The following is a 19,890-nucleotide window of genomic DNA, read 5'->3' on the forward strand; positions in this document are numbered from 1 at the left end:
ATCTGAATACCATAACACAAATGCTTCAGCAACTTTGGGTTCAGAACAATGTGATGTGATGTTGTCCACATTTTTTATTATTATTATGTGTGCAACAATCTGAAATAGATGTGTTATCCAAAAGGTATATTTGTAAGCATCGAGTGTTTATAAAATCATAACTTCATTACTGTTAAATGTTGTGAAGACTGTTGTCTATGCCATTTATTGTAATAGTATTATTTAAATAATCTGTACTTACAGTTTAATTCTTATTTACGCTTGTTAATGCTTGTACTAGATAATTTTATGTAAACTAAATGTTATTTAAATTTGTTTCTATTAGCTTATATTTTAAATGTTATTTTTACTACAGTTAGAGCGGAATGCGTACAGCGCAACGCAGAGAGTTTAACGTTACTCAAAAATGGACTTTAAAGACAAATAGTCGAAAGTTTATAATTGCTTACCCAATATATAAATGCTCTCGCGTTCTCGAGATCAAGGAATTCAAACCTTTAAACGTATGACTTTAAAGTTCATTTTCGAATGTTATAAAATCTTTTTGCGCTACGCTGTGATATGTCTTCCCCTTAGTCGATTTTCCGACTATTTACTTATAGATTATCTGTGCCATTTACATGTCAAATTAAATTGTAAGTACAGTGTGCAGTATATCGATACGCTTTAGTGGTGCGGCAGCTGAGAAAGGTTGATTCTTATACTGTTATCGATAAAGTTTTTAATCGATTTATCGATGTTTGTGGTACTGCTATTTACCGGTAGTATTTTTTTTATATAATTCCAATATTGAGTTAATTGCTAGCTGGAACTTTTTAATAATATTATTGTTTTATTAATTGTCTTTTGTGTATATTTTTTCCTTGTTCTATTTATATATTTTTTAAGTAAAATGCAGTATCACAATCATAAGATTCGTAATATATTTATAGCGGATTTTATTTTACCCATTAACTTTTGAATATTTTTGTTTATTTTTTCTATTTCAAAATTTAAACATTGTTGTGAGGTCGCATATACTTGTATAAACAATTTGAAATTTAAGATGTTTCCAAATTCAGACAGTTGATAGCCAACAGGGGTTGTCAAACAGTATTTAATTTTGTAATTGGTTACTTAACTAATGCAATTTTTGATGAATAATAATATTAGTGTTGTTAACAGCACAAATTTAGCCTGGATGTTCATTCAAGTGATTTGCGACCTTAATAACAGAAACTTTCGGTTGAGCTGTGAATATATTTTTGAGAAACGTTAATTTTGTCAATCTTGCAATAATGGCTAATACCTAGATTGATAGACGCACTTAAAAAGATCTCTTCTTACTCTTAGTGGCCTAATTTTGTCTGTTCTTTTTCCTATTCTGTCTTTACTTTTAATTTCTTGCTTCTTTTAATTTTTTTAACGTATCATGTAAAAAAAATAACAATGCATATTTTTCAAGTGCGTATGTCGATCTAAGAAGCAAATCAATTTATTTTAATTTGTAAGAGTTATATTTTTATATTAATATGTTGGTGCGCAGGAGTGGATCGGATTAAGGGACCAGAGCGTTGTAGTGATACAAATTTTGTATTGTAATAATTGTTTTGCATCTGTTGTCTAAATATAGTATATTAATTACGTTGTGATCATGGTATCTAATCAGTTACTAATGTAATGCACTTTATTACCTATAGGTATATATGTATATAACCGAGGTAACATCGTGACGTCACGGTGTGCAAATGCTTGTGCTTAATAAAATTAAAAAGATATATTCCAATTTATGGCACTGTTTTATTTACAATGTCTAAGTGTGGGTACAAGTTACGTGAAGGTGATCGGATGATCTTAATTTAAAGTATATAAAAACAATATAAATATTAAGTAATCGCTAATGTGTGGGATGAGATAACCTTGATAAGGAAATCTATTCAATTATGTTGTCCCTATTATAATTATACTACATTATTCTTAAACCTACAAAAAAACCGTACTTTTAAACATATGAGGAGACCTATGCCTAGCCTTGAGACACAGCAGCTGAGGGTAAAAGGTTGCTTCAAGCAAGTTTCCTTAACATCTTGGGTTCTGGTAGAAAACAGTTAAAATAAAAACTTATGTAAACATTTTAGAAATTTAAAATCAAGACTGTTCTTAAAGACAAGGAAAGAGATATCACAAAGTAGACACAAGGATAAACGCTTTCTCTTATAAAAACTCTAAAAACAAATCAAACTTAAGCTATGGGCTTGAACCGCGTACATGTACCATGTACATTTTTTTATACAAAAAGTCAACAAAAAAGGCTTCAAAATTCTCTTCCAAAACAATTAAAGAATTCGAAATAAAATTTCACATAAAAAATACATTTTCAAAAAGCACAGCACATTATATAAAATAGTCCTTGTACTAGAACTTGTACTGCGAGACTATAACGATGAGCCTTGCGACCGCGCTGCCCGCGAACATGGTGCGCTGGTACAGGGACATCGTCAGCTCCAGCTCGACCACCTGCGGGCCCTCTAGCGAGCACAGCAGGGAGATCACGCAGATGTTGCCAGATGGCCGCATGCTAGAAGATAAAGTAATATTTGTTTTGTGTTGTGTACTTGAGATGATAGAGGAGGAAGGGGACAATTGAATTCGTGGCTTTGCAAACGGTTTAGAAGAAATGTGAGAATGTTTTTTTAACATGCAAGGAAAATAAGGATAAGAAATGGCCAAAATCGCGGAAAACTATAAATGAGGTTAATTTTGTTATAGCAGAAAAAAAACGTTCATCGAAGTTGTGGCGCGATGCGGTTAGCCACTAGTGCGTGCTCCGGACTTTTCGCTCCTTAAGTTTTAAAGCCGCGTGTGATCATAAGAAGCACTTGTGCACTAAAATTAAAGGAAATCGCCAATTTAAAAGAACCCTAATAAGTGTAAAGATTGGAGCCACTTACTCGAAACACCTGAAGTCAGCCGGCTTGACGCCGGGCGAGGCCTGGACCTCCACCATGCGCATCTCGAAGCTCACCACCGACTCCCGCCATGACGGACCTCGCATCGTGAACAGGTCCACCTGGAATGCAGCATCAGGACTTTATGAATCATAGAAACCATAATACTACTCAAATACATTTCCACATATTAATAGACCCACAAAAGTAACTACATATTGGAAAAGAGAAATAATACATCTGAAACTGGCTCCACCCCTTCCGAATAATCGCTACATCTTACATAGAAGTTAGTTCATTATCCCAATACATCGGTAGATACAAATAGAAAGAAAAAGGGTTCGATAATTAACACGATACTCGAACATGAATGTTAAATTAATAACACTTACGCTGCCTGTCGGCAAGTAAATGTTGGCGACGAAGGTGATGAAGTTGTAGCTGTAGGTGCTGGGCTGCTGCAGACACGTCCAGTCGCCGATCTGGCACGAGCGCTGCACGCGGGTACAGCGGCTGTGGAAGCATTACAAACGTTATAAGGTACGGCAAAGACAAAAAATGTTAATAAAACTACTGAGAAAGTCTGGGTATAAAAAACATTGACCATATCCATAGACACAAATTGAAGTGACTTGGATATACAAAAACATTACTTGTCTACCTACCTACCTACCGCATTCATTTTAATCTAAATAATTGTGTTATAAACTAAAAATACTATCCCAATTCCACTCTAACCCCGGAATAACGCATGCTTTGCAAAAAATAGGAACTAAATAGGATAATCGTCCTAGAAACTTGAAATTTCTTGACATACTATATTAAAGACTTTTCGGTTAAGTTCCTTAGCTTAACTTAAGGAAACACTGATTTATACTCACTGCTTGGCCTCCAGTTTGTACCCAGGCGGGCACTGTATCTGATGACAGTGGTAGCTGCCTCTGGTATTCTGACAGACGGATCCCTCGTCACTGCTGTGCGCGCATCGCGCCTCGCCTGTCTCGCACTCGTCGATATCTGCAAGTGTTTACATGACGTAGATCAATTGACAAAATCATAGAACAACATTTGGATCTACTGGCAATGTTGGTTATAAAACAAATCTTACAATAGGGAACAGTGGTGACATAGCATTTTTGCTTATGATGCAATATTGCAAACTGCTTATCCCATATTTACTGAAATAACAAGTTCTTGGATCCACTTTCATTCGAACTCCTTTCTTCAAGAACACTGTGATACAGGTTACGCGAAGATATCACGCTGCTTTTGTCAATATCGGATGGAAAGACTAAGACAGCGTGACATGATAGTCATAGTTTCGTTCTAGAACACGTTTGTAAGCATGGTAGAGATTGCCTCCAGAATGTTATTTGTAATACTTACCAACACAGCTCCTGCTATCCTCGGACAGGCGGTACCCGGCAGGACACGCGCACCGGTAGCTGCCGGGCTCGTTGATGCAGTCCCCGCCGCACAGGCTGCCGCGCAGGCGCACCGCGGAGAACTCCTCACACTCATTCACGTCCACGCATGTCCTGGGTAAATTTTTGAGAGGTTAATTTGGTACTTATGTGAGTACATACAGCATTTCAGCTATCTAAAATTAAGACTTGTAGCCTACCATGGCGCTCTGTTCAAGGTATGTTCTGTCTGGGTACTCTTAGTACTATAAGTTAGGGTGTTCCAAGTTTTGGTCTGGCAGACTAGTAAACAGCGGCAAGTAAATTAAAGTAAATCTATGCTGGGTAAATAAATTCAACATGTAAACTTGCTTATTAATGACGATAGAAGAGAACTTTTATATTTTTAAGCGCCAAAACGCATATTGAATTATTTTTTTATACAGGATTAATTTTCCGCCTTCTCTAAAGTACTGATAAAAGTAACTCACTTGTTATCATCATCCAGCCTATACCCTCGCTTACAGTAGCACCTGTAACTTCCCCAGGTGTTGGAGCAGCCCTGTGCGCAGACCCCGGGGTTCTCGGAACACTCGTCCACATCCACACATACTTTGTCGTTGGAGGGCGCGTTGCGGAACCCTTCGCGACAGACGCACTGGTACGAGCCCCATGTGTTCACGCATTCCGCGTTGTAGGCGCATGGCTAGAAGAGGGAGGTGACTTTATGATGGTTCAAGTAAGATAATTGTGAATATTTTTTCACAAAATAACAGCAACAGCAGGATATCAAATCGCAACTTCTTATGTGCATGCATGCACGCACCGGCCGCTTAACTGGTGCGTTTAATTAAGCTGCCATGGTAACTGACATACAGTACATATACATTGATTGACCAATCGGTGTCTGTAATCGTTGACCGCACTGAGAATTTGTAAGTCTCCATTTTGTCTCATTCCAACTACTGCAAATCAAGATCAACAACGGTTACTAAGGAAAACCACCTAGCACTTAAGCTCGGTGTCCCAGGGAAACGATTTACCTTCGTGGACTTGATCAGAAGTAATCTGTTTTGACTTAGGAACTGTCAACTCACATTGCCATGCATGCACTCATTGATATCCTCGCACTGGTTCTGTCCGACGAGGCGGTGTCCCGCGGGGCACTGACACGAGTACCCTCCGTAGAAGTTCTCGCAGCGCTGGTCTGGACCACACTCCGACACGTTGCGGGCGCACTCGTCGATGTCTGGGAAATATCAACATCGAGTAATTAGTGGACTGGATTTTTCACTTAGTCTGAAATTATGGTCGCAGTACAATCGCGAAAGCTGTGAAAGTGTATGTATTTTAGACATGTGACAGATTTGGCTAGGTTATAATCTAAAAGCCCTATTTGCCTCTTCACAAATAAAAAATACCTAGCATGAATATAGATATATTGTAATAAGTGAATTGCTAACTCTAATGCAATCTAAATAAATTCCTAATGAGAACGCATCGGAAAGACCGGGGAAAAAACAATATTGCTTTCCTAAAGGAGACAAACAAAGATTTAAAAAAGTCCCCTATAGAAGTAACTAAACATTTGTTTAGCAGATTCTGATGCTGGATCAACTAACTTAGCGAATTTTAACTTTGAGACAAAAAAAAAACTTGCGTCGTCCGAACTATTTAATTTTTTCATATGAAAAAATTTACGAAACTTCCAAGTTCTTCATCACATCAGTCAAAAAAAAGAAATGCGTAAATTCATACCGTAACATCTTTTATCAGGTGTAAGCTTGTATCCCCAGGGGCAGGCAGCCACCAGGGCCCCGACATCGGGGACCCGCGTGTAGGTGGGGCGCGGCGAGTACGGGCCCCGCTGGCCGTACTGCGCGCCCACTGTGATCACGTTGCGACCCTCGTTGGAAGGTGTTGGGGTTGGTCGGGCAGTCGTTGTAATTAGGGCAGGGCCTAGGATAAAAAACAATAGATGTCTAGCAAATAAGTTTTTGGCAGAGACTAAATCGTCCTCCAGGAAAAATATATGAGTCCAAGAGATTTGCTTGACAATTGATTAGAAATTCCAATTCAAGTTGAGAAAGAGTGTGAAATTATGCCAAGGTCCACTGCACTTTCTAGTAAAGCAGAAATAGAGTTTCCATATCACTCGTCTTAGTAATAGGTACTACTAAAAACACCCACCACAGTCGTTTATCCTTGTCTTTACTCAATAAACATTCTCAGGTAGTAGCCCAGCATCAACTTACTGTAAGTAGGTTTGTCCCCTTCTCCACGACACCTCCTGCCGCACTCGCACCTGTACCCTCCCTCAATATTGACACAGTCTTCGCGCTCCGAGCACTTCGCCTTGTTTGTGGCACATTCATCGATATCTGGAACAAGCCATCAAGTAAAGAAGTAAGCACTGATAGAGGTAAACTGAAGTAGCTACCCGTTCTCTGCCCCAAGGGGGATGTCCATGAGAAGTCTCTTGCCTGTACCCAAAAAAAGTTCTTGGGATCCTTTTTTATCAGTGTTTTAAAACTACACGACTATATAAAACGTGGAGCAGAATGTCCTTAACAAGTCACGTATGAATCATCAACACTTGAAATTTAAGATAAATATTACAGAACAAAAAAAACCATAATACACTAAATGCCGAATAATTTCCATGAAATACCTTAATTTAAAGTCGAGTAACTTACCAACACATTTGCCAAGACTGGTATCGTATATAAAGCCCAGCTCACACGAGGGTTGCGGGTACCTGCGACCCGGTCGGGTCGGGGTGTAAGCCCAGGTTGGGGTGAACTCAGGGGATGTTACTGCAATATAATTAAATGTGGTATAAGGTACCTACTTGCTGAAAAAGAACATGGTGGGATTTTAGCTCTTAGGAGCTCGAAATAAAAAGCACTGCGCGCGACACTGAGATATCCGTAGGAAATACAAAAAAAAAACAAATTTTCAACAGAAAATGATCATGGTTGTTATTATAAATATTTCATGCATGAAAAAATTAACTGCCTAGCCGTAACGTTTCATAACGACAGACAGACGTACAGACAGTGGAACCTTAGATTTTTTGAAGTATCAGAAATAAATGATTCCCTCTGAAACTACTCACTCAAAATATCGTTCATAACAAGTCAAATTTCTTTTACCTCTTTAAAGTCTACTTACATGCCGTTTCAGTAGTAGTGCTAGTAGTGGTACTTGTAGTGGTGACTCTAGGCGCGCTAGGAGTGGTGATAATGTTGCAGTACCCTGACGCGTCCCTGCGGAACCCGGCCATGCACTCGCAGATGTACCCGCCGGGCTTGTTCACACAAATCTCCGTGTTTTTACACGCGTGCTGCCCAGCAGCGCATTCGTCCGCATCTACGAATTAATTTGAATTATGATGTTTCGAATTTTATTCAAAAAGTCTGAATATACCGAAACCTCGAAACGATATGCCTGCGTTTCAAAAATGTTACTGATTTGTTGAATTCATCTGAAGTCCATTTAAATGCCTTTAACGACCAAATAGTTTGAATATAAAACTTTGGGAACTTGATTGTAAGGAGGTCGTTTAAGAGCAGAAAACTATTTAAGTACACCAAGATTTAAAGTTTAAATTAGAAGAAGATAGCAAAAAAGGAAATATGGGCGAAATCCACCAATCAAATTGATTGCAATCAAAGTTTGAAAATTAGTCTGCCAATACTCACCAACACAATTTCCTTCGGCATCCTTTTCAAAACCGTCCAAGCAATGCAAGTCAGCGATATCGAAGTCAGGACGATCGAATGGCTTATCTCCGCCTATTTCATTGGTCCTTCGATCATCAGGTACTTCTGGAGTTGGACGCTCAGGCCTTCGAGGAGGTTCCGTCACTTCCGGTCTGGGCACAGGTCCTTCTGGTCTGGGGTATTCCGGTCTCCTAGGGTAATTTTCGGGTCTTCTTGGGTTGTATTCTGGTCTGCGAGGATATTCTGGTCTGCGGGGGTAAGGGTATTCTGGTCTCCTTGCAGTAGTGGTTCTAACTGTCGTTGATGTGGTATATCTTGGCCTATCGTAGTAAGGTGGGTAGGGGTAGATCCTGGCAGGTCTGACTGTGGTTGATGATGTGGTTGTGGGTCTGGGTGTAGTGGTGGTGCTAGTTGTGGTGGTGGAGGTTGTGGTGGGTCGACGTGTTGTGGTTGTGGATGATGTCGTAGGGATTGTTGGTACTGTCTCTGGGTAGCCGCTGTCTGTTGTTGAATTGTCTTCACTGAAAACAAACAAATAAAATAATACATTATTTTTTAGTATCTATTTCGTAATGCCTACTTATTTTACAATGGATGGCTCATTACGTGATAATCTAGTTCAGACTATGTCAAAAACTGTTATTTCTAATAAAAATATAAGTAAGCCTTTGTTGAATGGACCCACGACAACATCCACTCACAAACATTCGACTCAATCATTAAAAGTATTTTTCCTCAAGTAAAACTAGACTAAGGTACTCACTCGGAGTCGTAGTACTCGTACTCGTAGAGTGGCGGGTTGGTGGTGGAGCTGGTGGGGGCTTGGCGAGAGCATGTGAAGGAGCCAAGCAGGTTGCGACAGAACTGTCCAAGGCCGCAATTATCCAGGTTTAACGCGCACTCGTCGACATCTGAGTTCGAAAAACAGAAATGAAATAAACAAAATTTGATGAACTAAGTGATTTCAACACCAGATTTTGGGTTGTAGGCCCATAAGTTAATGTAATATGACTAACGATCGTAAGTGCTTAAGCAAAGTTCTCAGATTGTGAATTATTGATTGAAGAAAGTTCTCCGATGCGCTCTTAAAAACATGACCTATCTCTAACACGATACATTATGTATGAAACACACTGACCAACACAGGATCCTGATGCTGAGTCTAGAGAGAAGCCAGTCTTGCAGCGACACTCGTGTCCACCGAAAGAGTTGATACAGTTCTGGAACTGGTCACACAGATGTGTGCCCTCGCGACATTCATCGATATCTGAAGGACATGAAATATAAGCAAATATGTTTTGTGTCAACGCAAATCCCTTCATACTAAACAGACATTTATTAGTGGAGATCTTGTCATTACCAACGTCCTTATTTATACGATGTTATAAGGTTTTTATAAATGTTATTAGTCGGGAAGCTTTTCTTAAAAATAAGGTAGATATTAAATAAGGGGTTGTCCATTAATCACGTGAGGCTTGAAAGGGGGGGGAGGGGTTTGATAAAAATCACGAAAATAACACAAGGGGGAGGGGGGGGGTGTAGTAAGATATCTCGTGTATTTATTTTTTCGTCTAACGCGCGATTTTTAAACAAATATTAAGCGGCACGGCGCGGCGTCCGTTTTTCCTATGATTACACTCTTCGTTTATTATTATTGTTATGGCAATTAAAAAAAACTTGCAACCTGGTGTAGACATTTTTATTATTGTCCTTAATTTCAGAATAAAATAAGATTATAGTTTATACCTGTATTTAAATTAAGATAATATGCAGAAAATTTTAAGATTCGTTGTAGGTACTAAAAATACACGTGATGTTGAGAAGGGGGAGGGGGGGTAGTCTTAAACCTCACTACGTATCACCAATGGGGGAGGGGGGGTAAAAAAATGCTAAAAAAAAACACGTGATTAATGGACAGCCCCTAAGAGAGCTCAGTAAGTTGTCAGGTTGTTGCTTTAAATTGTGTACTTATTTAGTTGAAAAGCCCAAAAAATCATTCAAGTAAATAAAATTCAGGTTCATGAAACAATCTCTAGGATTTTTATTAACTAGAACTTGGTAACCATCTCATGGTGGGTTTCTTTTATTTATAAAATTAAGTGTGACTCTGACCTTCACAAATTGAACCTCCAGGCCGAAGTCTAGTACCTTCCTGGCAGGTTTTAGTAGCAAGCCTGAAAAAAGTAACATTTGTGTGACGTCATTTATCAGTACACTTTTTACTAACATATAAAGTCATGGGCCCCAACTTTTTAACATTTCATGCTTTTTAGCATCACATTTCTTATTTATTTAAGTATTGAATAAAAAATACGACGAATCCAATTTTTAGAAAACTACAATATTATGATTACAAAAACGATTTACCATTTTACATTTCGAATGATTGAACCAACTTACTTTGGCAGAGTGCTTATTTTTGACTTGCAGTTGTACGCTCCCGGTAGATTGATGCATAGCTCATGACGCTGACAAACTTCAGAACTCTCTTCACATTCATCGATATCTAAAACACGAAAGTTTCTATCAATAAAGTTTGGCTGGTAGCTTCCATAATCTCTCTATCCTGAACAAGGCGGAACGGATTCCAACACGTGATGTTCATTTCATTTCATCATTTTCTCACTTGTTTGTATGTCTTACAAACAGACTTTTCGGTTGGATTTTCGTAACTCAATTTTGAGGCACTTCTTGAGCTAGCAGGCTGAAATTTTCAGGGTAGCTTCAAATCCGATGACAATGCAATTTACAACTATACAAACGGCTGTACCGATTTTGATAAAAATTTAATGGAGTAACATTAAAAACGGGACGTAGATTTTTTAAATGTATAAAAATTGTTATGCTTTAAATTAATATTCTCAGAAATGTTTCTGAGTCGAGGATACTTTCAATTTTAATCTATTGTAAACTGGTCGACTTTCCTACCTTCACAGATCCCGGTGGCTCTGTTGACCTTGAAGCCAGGGGCACAGCGCTTGGACACGTGGTCCTGACAGAAGAAGCTGCCGTGCGTGTTGATGCAGTGCTGTGACAGGTGCTGGCAGTCGTCAAGGCTCTCCACGCACTCGTCTATGTCTGAGATGTTAGGCAAAGAGGGTTTCATAACTTAGGCTTACTTCTTTAAGATGGATTCATCTATAAATCTATGTGTCATTTAGGTATACAATAATTCCTAAGCACACAAGCTATTTAAGCTTATCACATTTGACATGATAACCATCCAAACAAATTTTTGTAAAATTAATTAATTATTTACATGATGTGAGTTTGTGGCATTGGCAGATCCTCAAAGTAGAATTTAAGGGAAAATTGGGAAACGATACCAGGAATTTCTTAAGCATCCTATAATAATTTAAATTATGTATTCTTTCTGGATCTTCAAGTACTTACCAATACATTCATCATCAGGTCCAGCCCTGAATCCTGGAGGACAGATATCATTCTTAGGAGCACTGGATGGGGTCACAGCGGGTTCAGTGACCGCTCCGGGCACAGCCTCCGTAAAGGGCTTGCCCATCTTGCCGGCGCACTTGTAGCCTCCTATCGTGTTCTCACAGAGGTACTTCGGGCAGGGGGGGCGGGGGAGCTGGCATTCGTTGATGTCTGTAAAGTTAAATGCGTTTATAGTAAACTTTTCATTGCACATTCAATTTATCTCTATAGTCAAGTTTCTCAAAGATTATATAAGTATCGTTTATAAATATAAATAGTATAATTATGATCGTAATGTGAACCTATCGAAGGATTTAACTAGTTTTAAGTACCTACATGATGCGATAGTAGGTATAATTTCATTAATTTGTTCATAGTGTTGAACTCTACTTACGACTTGAAATGGTCTTTGTAGGACCTTGAAATTATTGTTAAAATGATATTATACAGATTAGTAATTTTATATTATGCTTTATCTACTTAATTATAACTATAATCGACTATGAAAATCTAGAATAACTAAAAAAGATCTTACCATCGCATACTTGGTTGATGACATTTCTCTTGAAACCAGGCGGGCAGCTGAGCCCCACCTCTCTCTTATGGATGGGCACGCATTTGAACGCTCCAGGCATGTTATGGCACACGGTATCCTCCACTGTACATAAATCATCAGTCGCTTCCGCACACTCATTTATATCTACAACAACATCACGCCTAGTAATAGATCTGGGAGTGGCAGAGTGCCCAAGACATGAAATGAGGTCCCAGGATAAAATGACTTGAATCTAAGTGACTGATACGTGCAATGATTCTAGATTTTGTGCATTCTAATTAGCAAGAAATGGAAAGACGTGATGTTGGTATTTTCCGATGATAGCTTACCATGGATGCAGAACTACTTTTTTATATTGTTACTCATGAATTCTGAGTCGTTATTGGAAAAGGAAAGAAGAACATTAAAGTAATAAAAGATTCAGGAATGAACTTAAACTATGCAAACTTTAATCATTCGTAATTAGTTAAACAGAGAATTCCCAAGAAACTTAAACTTATGTGTGCCTATAACCTGTTAGTTCTATTTGACATTTTGGCAACCGATAACGTTGATAGAAACCGCTCGAATGTATAAAATATCAGATCTGTATCACGTGACTTGTGCCCTTGACCGTGACCGTGCGTTTCCTATCACCGTTATCAGTGGAAAATGTAACTTGGATATACAGGAACTGCTATCATTCCTTGACCCTGAAGTCCACCTACCTTTACAGGACTTCTTGTCATCCTGCAGCCGGTACCCCTCGCGGCAGGAACACCTCACGACGCCGCCTTCGTCATCACACTCGTGCTCGCACGAATCCTTCTTGCATGTCTGCTTCACTGTTGTGGTTTCCACTCTTTTCTCTGTTGTGGTCTCCACTTTTTTCGGCGTTGTGGTCTCCGGTTTCTTTTCTGTGGTAGTTTCTGGGGTTTCTGCCGCTTCCTAAAAGAATCACATTTACCTGAATGTCAGGAAATACCTACAGTATTTCTCAATCTAGTTGAAAATGCATTCGAAGTCTATTTTCGTTACTTGTTCTACTTATTTTGCAAAAAAGTCTTTGTTTATGGACTGAACAGAAATATTCAGCTTGAACAGGTGATGGATTTATGTGTCAGCAGACAGTATTTAAACAAGTTTTTCATCAAACTTATGACTCATTTAAACTACCTAAAAAAAGCTGCTCTACTTAAATTGGTTTACCCAGAGACCAGAATATCTTTGTTCATAATGATATTTACCTAGGCGTACGAGAGATTTTCAATAGCTCCTTTAAATTATTTTCCATAATCAACAAGAGAATGCAGTAGGATTGCAATGGCTATGAATGATGATGACCCCTATCAAGATCCTGACATCATTTCTCAAGCTTACCACACAACACGCATGATAGGCATTCTTCCTGAGCGCAGTTTCAGGACTGACGCCTTCTGGTGATGGAGGGGAGCCACACGCCTCCTTACCCTGGGACTCGCCTGTCCATCTTCCGAAGGAACACTCCTCGCAACATGTCTGCAAAAAAAAACCATCATGGAAAACCATAGGGTACTAAACTAGACATATTTAATGCTCTATTAGTCCAAATTTCTACCACGTTCCCTTACCAGAAGCCTCTTACAGCTCTTTCTTACTGCAGTTCTAAAAGAAAGCCATTTAGTATACATTACCTACCAACTCTCTTTAGAAATTTAAAGAGAGTTGGTAGGTGGTGAGCCGTGGAAGACAATACATATTTTCGTTTTTTTATTAATAACGTGTCAATTCCGTATACCTTAAAAAAATATGTTTGTGAATATTACCTTCCCGATTTCAGAATCTGGAGTGCTACATTTCTTAGCAGCTGCTAATTTCATTCCCGCTGCGCAAGAGTCCTTTAGTCTGAAAAATAAATCAGGATAATATTGTGTACTTAATAGGATTCTCTGTGTCAGCCCATTTTTGCAACGTTGTGTAATATTCTTGGAACATAAAGTCCCATCACGTCATCAAATTGCATAAAAAAGCTGACGAAGAACTGTATCCTTGTCCCCGCTTATTTATCTCTTTCGCAAAGATTGTCTCATTTACTTTCAACATCATATGTAACATAATACCACAAACATTATAGTTTTTTCTGGGAACTTGATTCAGGTTTTACAAATGAAAAGAAACGGATAGTATAAAGTGGGTCAGATGTGAGTTAGAATTTAATATTTTTTAAATTTATAACTAAAGTCTTAGTTTGTCACTATATCCATGCACACAGTTCCAGGTTGAAATCCAGGGTAATAACAAAAGGAATTTTGAAAGGAACACGTAATTTTTTTATCTTACACACACTATGTACTCATTCTTAAAACCAAAAAGGTTTATTCCCAAACCTGGGACATGAAATAGTTTAAGACCTTTAAGTCAACAGAGGAAAATAAATTACGATTTTGCGGACCATAAGAGCCAAATCTAAAACGGCAACCAATTTACTATTTCCCTTACTTGAATTGTTTTTCACAACAGCTGGCGATAGCTGCCACGCATGTCTCCAGTTGTTCAGGCTCGATGTCTTCAGGCGGTTCTATAGCTGCACATGAGGAGGCAGACAGCGCCGCACCCTCGGCGTGAGAGCAGCATGAGTCTGTGACGTATGACTCCTCGGATGATGAGAGGGTGGCTGTTAAAGGTGATAATATTGTAGTTTTTTACCCACTTAATTTATGATAGGACTAGAGAAAAAAAATTGTTTCACAAAATCACGGAGACTCACGGAGATTTAAAATAAACAGACGTGGATCACACAAATGCTTATTCGAGTTTGGGATCGAACCTGCAACCCGTAGCTTATATACCACTGGGCTATCGTTTTAAATATCTATCCGCTGTCATCAATTGCCAAATTTTGATTTTGATTTTTGATTTTGACATTATATTTTTTTATCATAAACATGTGGAATCATGATTATAATAGAAATTAAAATAAAACGTACTTCATACTATACAATCATATGTTCGCGCTCTAAGAATAGCTATAAATATGCTCGTTATCATTACATAGCACAGGTAAGTGTTCACGGACGTTTGCGACATCGTGATAACCCCCGCCTCCGCCTGTCCGCATACTCGCGGGAATTGGATAATACTCCCCCACTCACCTACAGTCGCCACTGCATATGAAATGCACTCATTTAAAACTGATTTAGATGTTAAGAGTAATACAGTGCAAGTGCGACATATTGCTCGCTATAATATGTCAATTAGAATACCCGGGCTGAACGGCTCCGCAATGAATGCAATTCACATATTTTTCTCGCATCAACTAAATGAGGATAACCATTGTTATTTAGCAGCGGGCTGCGTTACTTATTGAATTCAGATTATAAATAGCTTGCAGCAGAAAATTGTTTTACTTTGCTTTGCCTTTAATTTTGGATGTTACATATTGTTTCTATTAAAGGTTGCGAATAAATTTCTTCATACCAAGTAACCAACATTATTTCCGTAGAAATGGGTCATCAAGGTCAGATAGGCAGTGACTCATATAAAATACGACTAAATCTGATAACACTGAGAAGCCGACCCTGTAACTTGGAAAATAATCAAGTGGATAAGAAGTCATACTCCAGGGACAAAAAACTTAAATATGCATGTAAAAGCCAAAATGTTGTTAAGATCAAAACATTTTCCCTAAAAATTTCTCGCGAAATCGCCTCAATTTCGCGTAAACTAGTCAGAAATTATTCAGCGTTCATAGTGAGGCATGCGGGATCTGTGTAACCAAGTAACGTTAGAATTATTAAATATTTAATTAAAGCGTCGACATCGGAGCCGGCTCCGGATTTACAGCCAAATGGGATAACGTGGGGCAACGCTCTGAATTAATAACACTTTTATGACTGTGCAACTACTGTTTTACTAGAATATTCTTTACTAACACAAGTTTTCTTGTTAATTCTGGTAAGAGAGAGCTGACGCGGCGGGTTCGAGAGTCGAACTCATGACAACCCAGCCGCGTCAGCTCATGATTAAGGACTCCGGTTAGGTCCGAAACTGGTCGGGCAATCCGTTGCATCATTTAGATAATAAGAATAAATTCAGTATCAGTCAAGAATAAATAAAGAATTTAAGGTATAGTAAGATATAGAAATTCTGTTTCGAGTCTAAGTACGACAGCTTTTTGTAAATTTTAAGCCCTCTTCGTAAGAAGATTGTGGGAGTATGTTTACAATTCAAATTTTCTCTAACAATTGTGAATCTATTTTTAGTTAAGTAACTACGGGTAAGAATCGTTTTTAAACTTTTATGTGGGGGTGTAGAACAGAAACTTTAAACTCTAGCAATATCCTAATAGAATGTAATACAATCGGACACGATGAACTTCGTTCCGTAACTTTCAAAAGTATTTTTTAATTAAAGAATTTGGTGCTATATAAAAGCCACTAAACGCCCAGTCGTTCAATAATGATATACAAATATAAACGGTACTGCATCCTAATCTGCGCGGAGGTCACCAGGATTATCTTAACAATATTACAAACAAGATGAAGTATATTGATAACAGACGTACGACGATCAATTCAAATCAACGCTAAAATTTGTTTGTTTAACTACTCAAGAGCCTTGGTCGTACTCAATAAACAATATGGTACTGTGATCCATATTATATCTTAAGTGTGGTGATGTTACAAAAACCAATGAAACCATTTTATAGTTACGCACAATCCGCACATAGCTCTCTTTCTGAGATCGCATCATCAGATCCTGATTTCATGGCAATGGTATAATATTTGAAGCATATAACTCTGAAGATAAGTACCTATGTATCACAGGGACTGATTTGTTTTTGTATGGGCTTCGGTAGCCTCCTGGGTGGCTTAGATTAATTAATCTTCCAAATGAAGTATACAACTAAAGATCATTAAAATTCAAAGACAAATGTAACAGACAGTAAAATGATTATTTTTAAAAAAAAACTTGACATTCATCTCTACCAAATGAAAACTTGTTTTAATTGAAAACAGTATGTAAAACCAGAGATGGTCAATACACACAAGTATTTATGTGACAACCATATGTTACAATCGACCTGACTTTATCAATAATTAGATAATTCCTAAACGCAATACACTGTTTGGATAAATATCAAATTAAAATCACTTTGAATAATCAAGAAGGCTTTATAAAGACTGTGTTACAGATAAACAAGTAAATATGTACAATACTCTTCGTTAAAAATTAACTTTCTGATTTTAAACCCATGTCAAGAAAGATAGGTGTAATAAAATTGTAATGTACGTCAAAATCAAAAACTTTTTGTTTCAAATAAGCCGTTTTCCAGGCACTTTTAAAACGTTATACTTAGTTAAGGTATTGACTCTAATTGTCTGTAGCTAGTCGATTTCATCTTAGCTTCCAATCAATTGGACAATTATTAATTGATACCTATATTATTGCGATTTCACCAAAGGCTTGCGTTATGAATTACTGAACATCATTGTGTATATTAATTATGGGGGAATAAATTCTAAAATCCCTTTATTGTTGGAAGTCACAAAGACAAAGTAGACCAACAAGCATTTTGTAAATATCTAATTTTTTGTCCAATGCCGGGTTCGAACCCGCAGCACGTGCCACATAGTTTCTATAAGATATCTCCTCAGCAATGCTACGAGCGTACTCATAAAAACATGTCCCACAATTTGAAAGCCTAAAATTTCAATTCCAACCAAACTTAAGCCGGCTTACCTAAACCTACCGTCGTCATTCACTTTTCAAGAAGCTGATAAGTGTTTATAAGTGTTTGTTAAGTAATTAAGTAAGTATATGTCTGGTTAAGCGTTAACCGCGGGATTAGCGGTAATGTGACACGCACACAACAGTTACTATGGGTTCAAATGACCCGGTTATCTGTAGCGTGACTTTCAAGATTAGCGAAGTTACTTCGATCTTCAGTCATTTCTTGGTTGACGTTTCAGTAATGTATTTTCAAAGATTAGTTTTTGTAGTCTATGCGTGGTGCGGGCATTTTCGGGGAAGTACCATCGGTCAAGCTTAAATGAATTAGCCTTCCAACTCAAGTTATGTAGCAAACATATCTGAGAAAAGTATTAACTGAATAGAGGGAAAAGAGAAGAGGTAAAACCGATGAAAATATATTTTTATTCAAAAAAATATTTTCCCTTCCTAAATCATTAGTTTATACACGACGCGGTAATCAAACCCCAAACCCTTGACTAAAACTTACATAAATTCTTATTGGGCATATTATATGATATTTGTATGTTATCCCATAAATGGATAATTATATCATCACATTGCATCATATCCATACAAAACAAACGGAAAACACCATGAACTAATATGGTTAACTTATTGGTTTTATAAGCACGTACATATGTATTTACAAATATTTTATTTTATTTAATAACTTTCCACAGTTATTCAATTGGCAAACAGCAATAAAAAAACATGAGGAACTGCGTCAGATCTTAGAAAGGAGTTCGAATATAATTTTAGAGGAACTTTCGTAAAACATAAGTTTGGGAACGTGAGTGTTCTCGAAGTTATGCATAAGTTATCAGTAGATCAAACTTTGTTTTACATTGAGGTAAAGGTATCTTGAGGTAAAAGTTTTGTAAACTTTAAGAGTGCTACTTGATCTTTATTATTTACGTAAAGATCTAAGTTTTTATAGATATTTTTCAAGAAAACTACAAACATAATCGTCATTGAATTTACCTAATTTAAATAGTTAATTATATGATAATTATCTCCAAGTAAAACAATATTTAAACAAATGCACGAAACTTACCACAGACAAAATTCGTCGAAATTAAACACAGCACTATATTTAGCACGATTAAAACCTTCATTTTAGAATTTAATTAAAAAACACAACACAAACTAAACAAGTAGAGTTTTCACTATGGTATATTTTGTATTTGGAACAGTCATAGTTTTGTTATAAAAGGAGGTTGGATGTCTGGGAGCAAAGAGTCCGGTTGCTTTGGCACTGTCTTACTCAGTAATGATAGGCGCAGGTCAGCAGAGCTGATAAGATTTCTGCGCATGACAGGCCGGGTTATAGTTCAACGGAGAAAACTTTTGAAAAACAATGTTTTATAAACAGGATGGTAAATCAAAAGAAGGAAGTGAAGCTAATTTGCAAGGTTATTAGAATAATTGAGCTTCACTTTTAGGTCCTGTTCTAATTAAATCGAGTAATTAAATTGATACAATATTTCCATTTCAATAATTTGTAATATGCAACATTTACTATAATATACGTTTATATATAACTAGAGACCTGCCCCGGCTTCGCACGGGTGGACATTAATTTTTTAACATTTTTTTCCGGGATAAAATATAAGCTATACGGATTCGGAAGAATCCCTCTAAGTAATGGTAAAAGAAATTTTGAAATCGGTCCAGTAGTTTTTGAGCCTATTCAATACAAACATACAAAAATACTTTATAATATTAGTATAGATATGCATTATAGCATGTATACGCTGCACCAAATTTTCGTATTACACTTTAACACCTACATAATAATCACGCTATTACGCGACGTGAATCGTAGCTAGATTGTTTAGTTCTTCATTCAAACACCTCTAAAAATATCATATAATTCCAGGAAAAACTTGTAATTTTACTTTCGCTTGTTCCTGAATGTAAGTGTTATCTCCTAAGGGTCAAACTCCGTATCTATCACAAATTGCAGCACATGTTACCTGCATGCCTTGAGAGTATCTCTGATTACACTACACTAATAAGTTACTAATTAACGGCTTGTTGCTCAACTATGCAACTATGGTATGCTAAATTGTTGCTGATATAACAGGCCGGAGGGTTCTACGGTAATGTGTTATCATGCATCAGAAATTTTG

At 37.4% G+C, this 19,890-nt stretch overlaps 1 protein-coding gene across 2 annotated transcripts; it reads right to left on the minus strand.

Moving 5' to 3' along the window:
* Positions 1 to 1,759: 1,759 nt before the first annotated feature.
* Positions 1,760 to 19,289, minus strand: LOC113498015 (fibulin-1-like). Of its 2 annotated transcripts, none has more exons than XM_026877892.1 (24): positions 18,813 to 19,289; positions 14,504 to 14,678; positions 13,831 to 13,909; positions 13,406 to 13,543; positions 12,754 to 12,973; positions 12,026 to 12,148; positions 11,449 to 11,661; positions 10,984 to 11,133; positions 10,456 to 10,561; positions 10,168 to 10,229; positions 9,194 to 9,322; positions 8,819 to 8,966; positions 8,035 to 8,576; positions 7,505 to 7,702; positions 7,027 to 7,146; positions 6,586 to 6,711; positions 6,089 to 6,289; positions 5,428 to 5,579; positions 4,822 to 5,036; positions 4,314 to 4,465; positions 3,809 to 3,944; positions 3,320 to 3,440; positions 2,931 to 3,049; positions 1,760 to 2,557 (listed from the first exon to the last, which is right to left on the minus strand). In XM_026877892.1, the coding sequence occupies exons 1-24, from the start codon at positions 18,871 to 18,873 to the stop codon at positions 2,395 to 2,397; spliced, it is 3,849 nt and encodes a 1,282-aa protein (XP_026733693.1). In that variant the 5' UTR covers positions 18,874 to 19,289; the 3' UTR covers positions 1,760 to 2,394. The 2 variants fall into 2 exon arrangements, with proteins under 2 accessions (XP_026733693.1, XP_026733691.1); XM_026877890.1 differs by having other exon boundaries at positions 12,026 to 12,190.
* Between the last annotated feature and the right edge of the window lie 601 nt (positions 19,290 to 19,890).

The sequence above is a fragment of the Trichoplusia ni genome, chromosome 10, assembly GCF_003590095.1.
Source record: "Trichoplusia ni isolate ovarian cell line Hi5 chromosome 10, tn1, whole genome shotgun sequence".
Classification (NCBI taxonomy): domain Eukaryota; kingdom Metazoa; phylum Arthropoda; class Insecta; order Lepidoptera; family Noctuidae; genus Trichoplusia; species Trichoplusia ni.

Coding starts and splice junctions, on each gene's coding strand:
- LOC113498015 (XM_026877890.1), bottom strand. CDS start 18,873: ATGAAGGTTTTAATCGTGCTAAATATAGTGCTGTGTTTAATTTCGACG. Junction 8,577..8,818: donor TACGAGTACTACGACTCCGA/GTGAGTACCTTA, acceptor GTTTGTTTTCAG/TGAAGACAATTCAACAACAG. Junction 5,037..5,427: donor ATGAGTGCATGCATGGCAAT/GTGAGTTGACAG, acceptor TCCCTCTTCTAG/CCATGCGCCTACAACGCGGA.